The sequence below is a fragment of the Somniosus microcephalus genome, chromosome 21, assembly GCF_052327205.1.
Source record: "Somniosus microcephalus isolate GS21.2 chromosome 21, FLI_Smic_1.0, whole genome shotgun sequence".
In the NCBI taxonomy this organism is placed as follows: Eukaryota; Metazoa; Chordata; class Chondrichthyes; order Squaliformes; family Somniosidae; genus Somniosus; species Somniosus microcephalus.
In genome coordinates, this window is record NC_141007.1 from 17,419,278 (window position 1) to 17,434,641 (window position 15,364).

At 46.9% G+C, this 15,364-nt stretch overlaps 1 protein-coding gene across 1 annotated transcript in view; it reads right to left on the reverse strand.

Annotated features, from left to right (window-relative positions):
• Positions 1 to 953: 953 nt before the first annotated feature.
• Positions 954 to 15,364, reverse strand: part of srp68 (signal recognition particle 68) — a 65,813-nt gene continuing 51,402 nt past the window's right edge. Inside the window, exons 13-16 of the mRNA XM_085963283.1 lie at positions 11,251 to 11,380; positions 9,505 to 9,580; positions 7,148 to 7,200; positions 954 to 3,905 (exon numbers count right to left, since the gene is read on the reverse strand). Of these exons, the coding sequence (XP_085819409.1) occupies positions 3,678 to 3,905; positions 7,148 to 7,200; positions 9,505 to 9,580; positions 11,251 to 11,380 (487 nt within the window). The 3' untranslated portion in view covers positions 954 to 3,677. The remainder of the gene's footprint in view (positions 3,906 to 7,147; positions 7,201 to 9,504; positions 9,581 to 11,250; positions 11,381 to 15,364) is intronic.

Consider the following 15,364-nt stretch of genomic DNA (forward strand, 5'->3'; position numbering starts at 1 on the left):
CCTTAAGAAATATATCTAACTCCTTCTTGAATATATTTAATGAATTGGCCTCCACTGCCTTCTGTGGTAGAGAATTCCACAGGTTCACCACTCTCTGGGTGAAGGAATTCCTCATCTCTGTCCTAAATGGCTTACCCCTTATCCTTAGACTGTGACCCCCTGGTTCTGGACTCCCCCACCATCGGGAACATCCTTCCTGCATCTAGTCTGTCTAGTCCTGTTCGAATTTTATAAGTTTCAATGAGATCCCCTCTCATTCGTCTAAACTCCAGCGAGTATAAGCCCAATCGACCCAGTCTCTCTTCATACGTCATTCTTGCCATCCCAGGTATCAGTCTGGTGAATCTTCGCTGTGCACTCTCCATGGCAAGAACAGGGCAGCACGGTGGCATAGTGGTTAGCACTGTTGCCTCACAGCACCAGGGACCCGGGTTCGAATCCGGCCTCGGGCAACTGTCTGTGTGGAGTTTGCACATTCTCCCCGTGTTTGCGTGGGTTTCCTCCGGGTGCTCCGGTTTCCTCCCACAGTCCAAAGATGTGCGAGTTAGGGTGATTGGCTATGATAAATTGACCCTTAGTGTTAGGGGGATTAAATACGTGGGGTTACAGGGGATAGGGTGGGATATGTGTTGGTGTAGGGGTTACGGGGATCGGGTGGGATATGTGTCGGTGCAGGCTCGATGGGCCGAAATGGCCTCTATCTGCACTGTGGGGTTTCTGTGATTTCTGTGAACATCCTTCCTCAGATAAGGCGACCAAAACTGCACACAATACTCAAGGTGTGGTCTCACCAAGGCCCTGTACAACTGCAGCAAGACATCCTTGTTCCTGTACTCAAACCCTCTTGGGCTAGTTGTTGAGCCTGTGGACACCTGTGAAGCTAGTCAGGCCATGACACCCACCTAACAAGAGCGGTGACTGAAGAGTTAGCCTCGTGCACAGTCAACACAACGTTCATTTTCAATTAAAGAGTTTATTTCAGGGCCTTTAAAACAAACAAAAAAAAAGTTTCCATTTTCTACTTTTATCCAATTATAAGATCGGTCTGTCAAAGACCAGCCACAGTACAACGGGAATGGCTCAATGTTCAACAACTCAAATCTTGGGAGATTTTAATTCCAGTTCATTCAGACACACAGTATTGATTCTTCCTGCCTTGTCTTTTTAAAAAGAAAAATATCATGCATCCGTGGAATGATTCCAGGTTGCACTGGCTTTCATACAGACAACAGAGACTTCAAACACAAGCTCTCTAGCATTAAATATTCAGCAAGATCTTCAACTTTTGGGTCGGCGGGATGAATTAATTTGATGAGAAAAACAGGAGGAGCTGAGGTGCCTTTGTATCAGTACGCAGCAGACTGAACCGATTCCAGCATCGCACTGGCTTCCTGTGCTGTCCTCCCAGGTCAGCCAGCTCCCATCGCAAGCTGTGTAAAGAATTGGACAGCTGCCGTTTGAATTATAAATGTGCAACTCTTCACTTCTGCAAACGTCCGTCTAAGATGCAGCGGCAGTAACAGTGAGGGGTGGGGAAGACAGACAGGCACTTCTGGGGCTTGCAAGTTGTGCGTGGCTGTGCATCTCGTTAGCTGGGTGTGGAATTGTTGCCGGTGTACAATAGGTTTGCTTCAGGTTTCTCCACTAACCTCTTTCCACCCGGTGTCCTGCTCGAGAACACGTGGAACCAGGACAGGCTTTTTCCCCCAGACCCAAAAAGGGATGGGGACTTATTTAAACCAGGTGCACACACTTCAAATTTAGCAGGTGACCATCCATGACAATGGACTGTCTGGTTCCAAACCAGCGAGTTGGCGACAGACGAGACACATGGGCACATGAAACTAGGACCTGAAGCACCATGGTCGTCGCCAAAAGGGCTACACCCTCTACATACAGAACAAGGGTGTCTCAAAACCGATGTGGAACTAACGCGTAAAATACAAAGGGCCACATGGATACAGTATACAGCAGAAAAGTAAATGGCTGTGTGTGACGCTACATTAATACAAGGGGCTGGAGGAGAGAGAGGAAGGAGTAAAGAACATATCTTCTATCTATATAAATAAAAAAGTTGGTTTGTCTGTCTGTCCGCTATACACTCAAAAGTTATAGAGCGTACCTACATGCATGTTATATCAAAAGAAAGCTTATCATTAGGGGAGTCTAATAGGCGTATTTACTTTTTGGTCAGGCAAAAATTGTTTGGGCAGTATACAAAAAATGTTCAAAAATCCTCAAAAATCCGCTCATTAGCGGTTGGCCAATCCTGCCGCTCATTAGCGTTGAGTGACGTGATGGTTGACCAATCCTACAGTTCAGTGGCCTCATGGTTGACCAATCCGCCGTCTGTGGGCAGGCCTAATCCAGCAGCCTCCCGAAACTTCGCCGCCATTTTTTTCATCCCCACAGCGACAGCACCAGCCAAACAAACCCCCACATTGCGGCTCCGGGAGCGGGAGGTGAGTTGGGGTCACTCGGGCCGGGCCTCTCAACCGCTCGGCCTGAGACACAGAGCAGGTGGGGGAACGTCAGCGGCCGTCCATAAACGACGCTACCCACGGCGCGGCGGCCGGGCGCACCGGGTAATCAGCTGGGGTCCGTCTCAGCCCTAGAGCCCGGCCGGGCCTCAAGTGCTGGGCCCTGCACAGCCACTGCGGTTGGACTCAATTTTCAAAGCCCTTCCCCGGGTCCCAAATTATCACAACGGCACCGGGCCTGAGGCGCTAGGGAGGGAGAGGGGAGGGAGGGACAGAGAGGAAAGCAGGGAGAGACAGGGGGAGGGAGAGAGAGAGGGGGAGGGAGAGGAGAGGGGGAGGGAGAGAGGGGACAGACATGGGCAGGGAGAGGGGGGTAGAGAGAGGAGACAGAGAGGAGGGCAGGGAGAGGGGGAGGGAGAGAGGGAGGGTCAGGGAGGGAAAGAGTGACACAGAGCGCGGGAGCGGCAGCGCCCGGCCGTAAACCGCGCAGCCCAAAAAAGCCCTGGCAACGCCGGGCCCCCCCCAGCTAGTGTAATATATATTAAACAGTCTCCCCGACTGAACTTTATCTGCGTGTTTTGCCACTTAATCACCTTCTTCTCAACTGCATTTAAAGAAATTAAAACATAAAAGGAGGTTACACCAGTTTATGGCAGAACAGCCTAAATTCATGCTGCTCCTGGCCACCTGCCAGGGTCAGACTCTCAGACGTGGGCAGGAGAGAGAAGCAAAATATCACAGAGACTGCTTTGTCTTGGGCTCCCTTTATTGATCAGGTTTGGTGAAGCAGAATTGCTTGTACTTGGCATAGTCCTCAAGGAAAAGGCAACTGAAACACAAGTCTTATTTTTACAGTTTGAGGGGCCTGTACATTAGTAATTTTACTTTCTCCGATTCCCGACAGGGGTTGAGCCTATAACCCAGGTACTTTCACAGGTAAGTTTATGGGAAACACGGGTCGCTCAGTGCTGTATCTGGGAGGACAGGGTTGAATGGATTCCACAACCCAAGTAGAAAGGAGTTAAGGATCTTGTGAGACTGGCGTCAGATCAGTTCAGTCTGCTGTGCACCCCTAGGTTTCCCCATGGTTTCCGGTTACATTTGAAGTGTTATAACTCCTTTCAGAGATGCAAGAGTAGACACAGACCGTAACATGAAACAAAGTAGGCTTCTAATCCCTTCCAGCCATTCCAAACTTCAGCCACGGAAGCCAAAGAAACCCTTGATGTAGCCGGTGAGGCCTCCTTTCCCTTTCTGTTCCACCTTGTCCTCCAAGGCTGGGAATGCTGCATGGTTCAGAGCCAGGTCAAAGAACAGGGGCTTGCAGGGGATCGGCTGGAAGTCTGGTGGGAACCGCACTAGATTGGCGTGTTTCGTGACCAGAGATGGATCGATGCGGAACGCGTCCAAACACTCTCCGAGAGGCTGCAAGAAAAGCGGAGTCACAAGGTTACAAACACAGCTCTAAAATGCAGATACAGTTTAACTGATCACTGGAGGCACCATCACAATGTGTGAACGGACAAGAGCAGCAGTCCTGGTAGGTGACTTGGCTAAGAACATAAGACATAGGAGCAGGAGTCGGTCATTTAGCCCCTCGAGCCTGCTCCGCCATTCAATAAGATCATGGCTGATCTGATCTTGACCTCAGCTCCATTTCCCTGCCTGCTCCCCATAACCCTTGACTGCTTTACCTTTCAAAACTCTTTATCTCCACCTCAATGACCCAGCCTCCACAGCTCTCTGGGGAAGAGAATTCCAAAGATTCACGACCCTCTGAGAAGAAATTCCTCCTCATTTCCAATAACACACTGAACTTCACGAGAATGTCATTTGGGAGTCAACCAAAACCACACAACATTTTCTTTAAAATTTCCCCCATTTTTATCTCCTGTTCCTTAAGATGGCGACACAGTTCCACAGGCGCCCGCCCACAAGCGGAAATTACTTACACAAGGGGGCCTCTCTTCATGCATCAACTTGACCGCGGAGACCGCCCAATCTGATCTCATCAAATGTCCGCACACAAGCAGCAATCGGGAGTGGGATGCCGGCTTGCACTTTTTCTCCCTTGCCTTGCTCAGGAACAGTGTGTCACAAATGCCATCCAGGTCAAGATCAACTAACTCGAGCACCAACCAAGGAGCTAACCCATGGTCTGCATGGCTCACTACACTAGGCACAGATTTTACCATAATAAACCACATTCCAGCAGGGTGCATAAAACAATTGAATCACAGAAGTTTATGCCACAGAAGGAGGCCCTTTGGCCCATCGTGTCTGTGCCGGCCGACCAAGAGCTATCCAGCCTAATCCCACTTTCCAGCTCTTGGTCCGTAGCCCTGTAGGTTAACGGCACTTCAAGTGCATATCCAAGCACTTTTTAAATGCGATGAGGGTTTCTGCCTCTACAACCCTTGCAGGCAGTGAGTTCCAGACACCCCCACACCCCACCCTCTGGGTGAAAACATTTCTCAACTCCCCGCTAATCCTTCTACCAGTCACTTTAAATCTATGCCCCCTGGTTATCTCTGCTAAGGGAAATAGGTCCTTCCTATCCACTCTATCTTGGCCCTTCATAATTTTATGCACTTCAATTAAATCTCCCCTCAGCCTCCTCTGGCAAAAGAACCAAGGGAGAGATGAGGAGAATTTTTTATGCAGAGTGTTTTTAATGACCTGAAAAATGTGCCGGGCTATGGGGAAAGAGTGGGGGAGAGGGAGGAATTGAGACAGCTCTTTCAAAAGCCGGCACAGACACAGTGGCCAAACGGTCTCTTTCAGTGCAGTATGATTCGAAGATCAATACAAGACAACTTATTCCTTAAAAGATATTCTGCCAACATGGTTTTTGCCTTCTCCCCTTCATTTAGACCCCCCCCCCCCCCCGTGCTACTCACCATTCCCTGGGCGGGAAGGACAAGTGGCCTGTTGACAGGCCTCAGACAGTGTACGACTGGCCGACTCTAATTTGCTCAGATTTTCCTCCCTCTGGGAAGCACCAGATTTCTGTTGTGTGCTTTACCCAACTGCAGGGCAAGATTGGCAATTCACTGCATGCAGAATTAGTGGCATAAAGACTTCCACCGACAGTTCCCCTGATGGTTTAAGAGGGTGAAAGCCAAACCAGACCGGAAAGGTTTAATCCCCAGTCAGTGCAGAGTTAGTTGACCTCAGCTGTAAGGGTGCTCGAATTACTTTCAGCACCTCACTATAGGAAGGATGTGATTGCTTTGGAGAGGGTGCAGAGAAGATTCACCAGGATGTTACCTGGGATGGAGCGCCTCAGCTATGAAGAGAGACTGGACAGGCTGGGGTTGTTTTCCTTGGAGCAAAGGCGGCTGAGGGGGGACCTGATTGAGGTGTACAAAATGATGAGGGGCATAGATAGGGTAGATAAAGAGGAACTTTTCCCCTTAGTAGGGGGGTCAATAACAAGGGGGCACAGATTCAGGGTAAGGGGCAGGAGATTTAGGGGGGATTTGAGGAGGAACTTTTTCACCCAGAGGGTGGTTGGAAGCTGGAACTCACTGCCTGAAAGGGTGGTAGAGGCAGGAACCCTCACAACATTCAAGAAGCATTTGGATGAGCACTTGAAATGCCATTGCATACAAGGCTATGGACCAAATGCTGGAAAATGGGATTAGACTGGACAGGGAGGGATGGGCGGCGCAGACACGATGGGCCGAAGGGCCTCTTTCTGTGCTGTAAGACTCTATGACTCTATGACCCCTGGGCAGTTTGGTGCTATAGGCCCCACTATCAAGCCGTATTTTATACAAGATCCTTCCAGCTGGCTTTCACGTCACCTGGACTGGGTTTAACCTCTGGTGAAAGGGCAATGTCCTCACCCAACCATACGGACTGCAGCAAGCTTTTATTTTGATAAACACAAATATATGTACAAAACAAAACCAGCTCAATGAACCACTCGCTAGAAGAGCAAAAATAATTCCGGCCTATCCTCCACTCGAGACTAAAACAAGGTTCAGTCCCCATGATCTTACCTACAGCCTACAATGAGACTAACGTTCCAAGTGCCGCTAAATCAAAGATTGTTGCGGCACGGAAATGGACTATTCCATCATTTAAGTCGGTGCCGATACCTTTCACCATGAGCGGTTCTCCTGCCCACTCCCCATATCCTTTAATATTCCTCTTTTTCAAGCAACCAATTCCCTTTAAAAAGAAATATTATGGACTCTGCTTCAATAACACTTTGTGACACAGAATCCCATGATAGGCATCCCACTCTAAAGACATTATTTCCCCCAAAACCCCCTTTAATTCTTGTGATTTTGAGCCCCCTTATTACCCTCCTAGCCACCAGTGAAAACAAGTGCCGATTGTAAATCCTCATAATCTTGGATCGCCAAGGGGTCACAACAGAATCTTTTGAGCATTCGTCTGAATATGCCAGCAATGCTTCCCTTGCGACCAAACACATCTTTATCAGGCTCAAGATGGTGCCACACGCTTTGTGCGGTCAATTTTATTGAACAAATATGGCGTTTTAGAATTTTCATTTTGCTCATAATTTCTAACGATCTGTTTAGATTTGAAGCAGTGGAGCAATTTCCTCTCGTGATTGCGAAACACTTAATCCGGGCTCAGGAAAGTGTTAGAGAGCCGAAGAAAGCTGCCGGGAATGACTGGGAATCCCTTACCTTGTTGTCTTTGACCTGAAGCTGCGACACAGTCTCAGAGACATCCTCGGTGTCTGGGGAGGGGTTGGGGGGGGGGGGAAGAGAGAGATAACAAGACCGAATAACATAAGGCAGTCACAATATTCTCTGATGTGAACAGGGACAGTAATAGAATTATCAACCCCTTAAATATACACAGTGGCATTATTATTGCCAGTGCTCTCCCTAAAACACGCAGGGGCCAGTTATCCAGCCATGCCCTCCTAGTTACAGATGGTAAGACCACTGCAGTCACCTTCTGCTGTCAAGTAGCTATTACCCTTCAACATATAAAAGGGAAGTACTGCCATTCATTCTTCCACACATAGGCAACAATCAGATTACCCCGCTCCGTTACATATAGAGCCAAGAACCCCATTAATTCTTCCATTGCACAAAGCTAAGAACCCCATTACTTTTTCCAATATATACAGTACATGCAACCCCATTACCCGCTTCATTACATACAGAGCCAAACAACAACAACTTGCCTTTATATAGCACCTTTAATGTAGTTAGATGTCCCAAGGCGTTTCAAAGGAGCGATTATCAAACAAAATTTGACACCGAGCCACACAAGAGGCTATTAGGACAGGTGACCAAAAGCTTGGTTAAAGAGGTAGGTTTTAAGGAGCGTCTTAAAGGAGGAGAGCAGCGTAGAGAGGCGGACAGGTTTAGGGAGGGAATTCCAGAGCTTAGGCCCCAGGCAGTTAAAGGCACGACTGCCAAAGGAGCGATTAAAATCGGGGAAGCAGAAAAGGCCAGAATTGGAGGAGCAGAGATCTCTCGGGGGGCGGGGGGGGGTTGGGGGGCTGAAGGAGGTTAGAGATAGGGAAGAGCAAGGCCATGAAGGGATTTAAAAACAAGGATGAGAATATTTAAATTGAGGCTTTGCCAGACCGCGAGCACAGGGGTGGTGGGTGAACGGGAATTGGTGCGAGTTAGGATACGGGCAGCAGAGTTTTGAATGCTTTGAGCTCAAGTTTATGGAGGGGGCAAAGGCGAGAGGTCGGCCGGGAGAGCATTGGAATAGTCGAGTCTAGAGGTAACAAAGGCATGGGTGAGGGTTTCAGCAGCAGCTGAGCTGAGGCAGGGCCGAGACGGGCGATGTTCTGGAGATGGAAAGGATGTGTGGTCGGAAGCTCAGCTCAGAGTCAAATAGGACGCTACAGTGGTGAACAGTCTCGTTCAGCCTCAGACAGTGGCCAGGATGGTGTCGGTGGCTAGTGAATGGAGCTCGTAGTGGGGACCAAAGACAACGGCTTTGGTCTTCCCAATAATTAATTGGAGGAAATTTCTGCTCATCCAATAACCCCATTACCCTCGCCATTACACAGCCAGTAACCCCATTAACTCTTCCATTAAATTGAGCCAATAACCCCATTAACTCTTCCATTAAATCGAGCCAATAACCCCATTAACACTTCCATTAAATCGAGCCAATAACCCCATTAACTCTTCCATTAAATCGAGCCAATAACCCCATTAACACTTCCATTAAATCGAGCCCATAACCCCATTAACTCTTCCATTAGAGAGCCAGTAACCCCATTAACTCTTCCATTAAATCGAGCCAATAACCCCATTAACTCTTCCATTAAATCGAGCCCATAACCCCATTAACTCTTCCATTAAATCGAGCTCATAACCCCATTAACTCTTCCATTAAATCAAGCCAATAACCCCATTAATTAACTCTTCCATTAAATCGAGCCCATAACCCCATTAACTCTTCCATTAGAGAGCCAATAACCCCATTAACTCTTCCATTAAATCGAGCCCATAACCCCATTAACTCTTCCATTAGAGAGCCAGTAACCCCATTAACTCTTCCATTAAATCAAGCCCATAACCCCATTAACTCTTCCATTAAATCAAGCCAATAACCCCATTAACACTTGCATTAAATCGAGCTAATAACCCCATTAACTCTTCCATTAAATCGAGCTCATAACCCCATTAACTCTTCCATTAACTCGAGCCAATAACCCCATTAACCCCTCCATCACATAGAGCCAGTTACCCCACTACCCTCTCCACTATATAGTCAACAATCCCAATTCCCCCTGCATTACAAACAGCACCAACTTCATTACCCAGCTTCACACATATTCCCCAACACATACAGCGACAACAATGCACAAGCTTATACAACATGGCTTCAACCAGCTCGGTACCCAAAGCATGTGCAGCACACTACACACAGCATGCACATAGACATGTCATTTACTTCCTGCTCCAATGTGGGCATTTCCATTTTTAGCAACAGTTTCACATACACGGAGACATTCATCATAATGTTTGACCAAATGCCCACTCAACCAGGTTAGTGCACTCACCTAGAATAGCAGCTGCCTGGACAGAGTATTTCTCAGCATTGACTCGGGCAGCTAGTTCCTTCACGTCGGGGAGATCCTGCACGGAAGCAACAAACAGTGTTACCTCAATATTTCTGTACCAGTGGCCAGAGTTACATTTTGGGTTTTTAATAGAATGTTTTCTCAACTGTTTTATACCATTTCCTGTAAGCACCGCATATCCACTATGATGCAGATACGGTACTTTTTATGTACAGTTGTGATCAGAGGGTTAACAATTACCCTTACTCATACTGGATTGAACAGTCTTGTACTGTATCTCTCAATTCAGAGGCAGATATTAAATTCAGAGAATATAATAATAGGTAGTATTTATGTAAAATTACATTGAAGCACACAAAATTCAGCAAGTACTATCAAAACATAAATAGGAGAAAATTCTGCCATGACTTAATTACCCTTCATAAAAATGTCTTCAGGTACAATATTACAAAAAACAGTTTTAAGGGCAAAGTTCTGGTCCTTGACCAGGTCAGTTCTGTGTTACTCAAGCAGGGGGTTAAAAGTGCACCGTATGTCTAATCCAACACTGGAAGTTGTTGTGCTGCCTGTGACCAAATGATCAGTATTCGTGTACGAGCCTCAAGAATGAACCTCAGTTGCCTGGTCAACCATGCAGGGAGGCATCGCAGTGTTCCTATCTGCAATCTATGTGCACAGTCCAAAAGAGGTCACTGGATAGCCGTCGGGGATGAGAAATTGGCCGATTTTCCTGTCCCTTCCTGATCTTAGGGTTTTCCTGGCTGACTCTAGCAGCCCCAACTGCAGTGCCAGCAGAAGTCAGCTAACTGGGAAGGGAGCAAGCACTGACCTGCAGCCGCCCTGGTTTGTATGGCTCAGCTACTCACTGGGGTGGGTGGGGGCGGGGGAGAAATCAGGCAAGCAGCACTTCGTACCTGCAAGGGATTTCTCTGCAATGTTGTGGGTTGTATTGCTGAATAAGAGGTCTGTGTAAAGCTTCCTTCACTGCTTGTCACGATAGAGATTTAACAAACACAGTACAACACAAGAGAAAGATGAAGAGGGAATTCTCAAAATTTAGAAACCATTACCAAAGGTTTCGTTTAGGTTGGATGTCACAGAGGGTTGCTAACTCAGGAGGAGTGGGAAAGCAGGCTTCCACTATGGCAACAGCATCATTCAGTTAAAGGAGGGTATAAAGTGATGAATGGTTAAACTAACTAAGGGTGATGCTAGATGGACAGAGCTTAGGAGGAATACAGAGACAAGTGGGGAAGACAAATAAAGAACTTTCACATTCTCCGGATGCACTAAAGCACTTCACAGCCAATCAGTTGCTTTTGAAGTATAATCATTATTGTTTTGTAGGCAAACGCAGCAGCCGATTTGTGCACAAGGTCCCACAGACAATGAGGTAAATGACAGAGATGGACCAAGTGGCCCTTTCTCAAAGATGACATCTCCTTTGCATGGAAGTGGCTTCTCATTGCATCTATGCTCCGTAGCTCATGCAGTCGGCTCAACAAAATGGAGGGCCAGAGAAAATATCTAGCTAGCGAGCATAAGCTGCCGGTGTGGCTTTGCTAGCTGATCAGCCAAGAGATGCATTTGGATGTGTCGAATCACCCAATGTAAGGTGGCAGCAGTGTAATTGCACTTTTTGCATGCCTTTTTGCCAATGTTACCTGGAAACACTTAGAAATGAACAGGCCTCTGAATAAAATGTGGCATTTGCCGATGCTGTACCTGTAAATTATTTGTAAATGTTGTAGTCTGGGTCTGTGCCTCGGAGGTGTATTTAAGGACTCGCTCATATAGAACCAAGGCTTCACTCCACTTTTTCACTAGTACATAGGACTGGGCAATGAAAAAACACCTGGAAGAGAGAGAGGACATTGAGACCAATGCAGATACAACCCCTTCCCCAAAACCACAATGCACTGTACAGCTCTGCAGCACTTCAGAAAACAAATGACAGAACAAACCAGTGATTTGAAGGCTTCTGATGATCTCGCATGGCTTCAGCCCCTAACATACCAGTCTCTGGGTAGCCATGCCAGTGAAAAGATAAGACTTGCATTTATATAGCGCCCTGTCATGCCTCTCAAAGTACTTCGTATACAATGAATTACTTTGAAGTGCAGTGACTTATGTAGGCAACCATGTCAGCCATTGCGCGTAAAGCAAGATCCCACAAACAGCAATCTGATGAATGACCAGTTAAGCGGTTTTGGTAATGTGGGTTGAGAGATGAATGTTGACCAGGCCACTGCAAGAACACACTGCCCTTTTGCAAAGCAGTAGCATGGGATCTTTAACATCCATTTGTTAGGCGCCGCCTTGGTTTAATTTCTCACCCGAATGATGGCACCTCCAACGATGCAGCACTCCCTCAGTACCGCACTGGAGTGTCAGCCGAGGTTACACGCCAAGTCCCGGAGTGGGCTTGAACTCTCAACCTTTTGACTTGTGCAATCAGTGCAGTCAAGCAGACACCGGCAGATGCCGACCCCGAGATTCCTACTATGGCAGTGCAAGCTGGCTGGACTGGCCAGAATTTTGGCTGGCACCTAGTTCTGCTGGGTTGCAACCCTGTTTCTTCCTACCGTCTCGAAATTCTGCCGGAAATGGGTCAGCCATCAACCTGGCGGAAGTGGGGGGTGAATTTTTTTTTAACAAAAACCCCATTTCCTAATGGCAACCTTAAAATCCTAACTTTTTTTAATGATGAATTTATGACGTTCTTTGGCATGACCTCCCCTCCCACCAACCAGGGTGCCACTGGGAACTTCCTGGCCCTCTGTGCGACGGATGTCTAGGGAATGCTGAAAATGGTGCAGGTGCTCACTCCCTCTATGCATGGGACACTGCCCCTGAGATATGGGCTGGGGCCAGAGCCAGGGCAGTCAGACAGATGGATGGAAGCCCAGCCTCGCCCTGTCGTGGTGGAGCAGGGCCTCAGGAATTTCATCTTTAATCGGCATTCACCGGGGGGGGGGGGGTTTATTCACTGGGTGCGGCTGCCAAGCAAAGAATACAGCACTTGCACCCGTTTGTTTAATTTAAATCCACCCTTGTTCCATGATGCACTTTTTAAGCATAATCCTTAATGATTCTACTCCCAATTAATTTGAATTTAGGCACATTACATCTGAGTACATAGACAGGACTAAAGGGTTAAGACCCAGCTACACAAGATCTGGGCGCATTCTACAGCCCAATCTATAACAGATTCAATCACCTCTCCGATCAACGCCTAAACATGAGGTACTCGGGGTCACCCACTGCCCATGGAACATACCGCAAGAGGGAAGGGGGTAACCTGATGGAAAAAAAAATGGAGGGAAATGGGACTGAAGGGCAGCTGACTAAACATTACAGACTCTGTAATAGAGAAAACACTTGAGCTGTGTTTCAGTGAACAGTCCGTCCAACTTGAAACTTGCCTGGATTCAAAGAAACACTACTCTGAAGGTGTGGCGCTCTCTCCTTCTACAGGCTGTGAGGGTGACCTGAAATTGTCGCCGATGACCTAAACAGACCATTCATTACCCATCGGATTTTATCCAGCAGTAATAATTTCATCCCGCACTGCTATTCCATTTTAATTGTATATTAAACTGTTCAAAACCTGAAATTAAAGCAGGAAATGCTGAAAATACAAACTAATATCCTGGGTCGGAACTTCAATCAGAATTTCACCATCTGAAGCGTTAACTTGTCACTTCTTTCAGTTACTCTCTCGGCTGCTGTGCACGTTCAGTATATTCTGTTAGCCAGTGAACTGGAGTGCCTGAACCTTTACAAGATCAGTGTGACAGAAATAGGGTCTTTCAGTCGGTAGCTTCTCCTCTGCACGGCATTTCTTAATTTAGCAGCACAGGTCCATTTAAGATACCACTCTCAAAGTGGGATGCTTAGAATTTAGCTTCTGCTCCTTTCCCTCTGCATGAAATACATCAGCAATAATGCAGCCAAGCCGATGCGGTTTATTACTAACAGATAGCGCGTCTGTGTAAACAAATTGGCAAGCACACCCAAGTTCTATAAATAATTAACATTCATTACTGGGCTACGTGAGCAATGGTATATAATATAATTAGGATCAGAGTGTCAATTCACAACACTGTCAGCCAATGGGTTGGAGGCAGGGCAGGACTTGCAGCAAAGCAAACAAAGTCTACTTAATCAGCAACAGCAAACATAGTTACAGAATACAAATTAATTATTTCTCCAGTAATTGCAGTGCGTGGAGGGTATTTACATACAAATGACGTGCATACAATCAATCCCAGTCACTTACAACAGTGCGGTCTCCAGCCCTGATTGACGGGGAATCATCCAATCATCTCTATTCTTGCCGGGAATAGTGGGGTCACTAAATGCAGCCAATTAGGATAGCCCTAGCATATATACAGACTACAGGTGGCCATCGCCATGCCTCTCTATATGTGTTATTGAGCTGGGTGCTCATTGTTCCGAGTAAAGTGTCTGCGTCTCCAAGGTTGACTTCTCAAAGGGTTTTATGGGTACAGTATAAGGATTAGACCCTTTTGACGTAAAAGTTAGTTATGGTTCTGACCTGGCAGCAACAAACTCTGAGGCAAGATACAGCTCCATAAGTAGGGACACTTATCTAATCCCAAGACTGTAACCGATAGGGAGCAAGCAGCTGGCTACTCCCTTTCAGAGAGTTAATATCTTTTGCTGAAGCAAACTGCAAGGAAAGCCAACCAAACTCAACCGACTGGTAGGTCCGTTCACACCTTTAATGAACGGGTTCAAAGTGCAGCGTTATTGGGAATAACTTGAACAACTTGCTGTTAGTACTATCTGCACATAAACTTGTTGTATAGTTTTGTCCGCTATCTGGCGTGGCTTGATATCAATCTCCTCTGAAGTGATGGAGGCATGTAGTGAAAATCCCAAGGGCAATGCAGAGACGAGAAAGATTCCTGCTGCTTGTCCTGGGTATGTTGCCCCAGATATATTGCAAACAAGGCCTCGCTTCAGCTTCCAGGAAACACAGGCTTCGCTTTGGAAGTGGATTTTGATGTCAGGCGAAAGCTATTTGGAGAAGCCTGTAACAAACAGCATAAACAAATTCCACTGCAGCGTAATAGATGGCCTGCGCTATACATGTATCCAAGCGCCTTGCACAGTAAGGTGTGATCACAAATGGTCACCGAGGACATTTTTCAGCTAATACAAGTGCCAGCCATCTAAGAAAGTATTAATACATGTTGCCAGTGTCATTATGAAGATTATGGCCTTCATTACAAGAGGATTTGAGTACAGGAGTAAAGAAGTCTTACTCCAATTATATAGGGCCTTGGTGAGACCACACCTGGAGTACTGTGTACAATTTTGGTCTGCTTACCCAAGGAAGGATATACTTGCCATAGAGGGAGTGCAATGAAGGTTCACGAGATTGATTCCTGGGATGGCAGGACTGTCGTAGCAGAAGGGATTGAGTAAACTAGGCCTGCATTCTCTTGAATTCAGAAGAATGAGAGGGGATCTCATTAAAGCATACAAAATTATTACAGGGCTTGATAGGGTGGATGCTGGGAGAATGTTTCCCTTGGCTGGGGAGTCTAGAACCAGGGACCACAGCCTCAGAATAAAGGGTAGGCCATTCAGGACTGAGATGAGAAGAAATTTCTTCACACAGAGGGTGGTGAATCTTTGGAATTCTCTACCCCAGAGGGCTGTGGAGGCTCAGTCATTGGGTATATTCAAAACAGAAGTCGATAGATTTCTGACTAGTAAGGGCGTCAAGCGATATGGCGATAAGGCTGGTGAATGGAGTTGAGGTAGAAGATCAGCCATGATCTCATTGAATGGCGGAGCAGGCTCG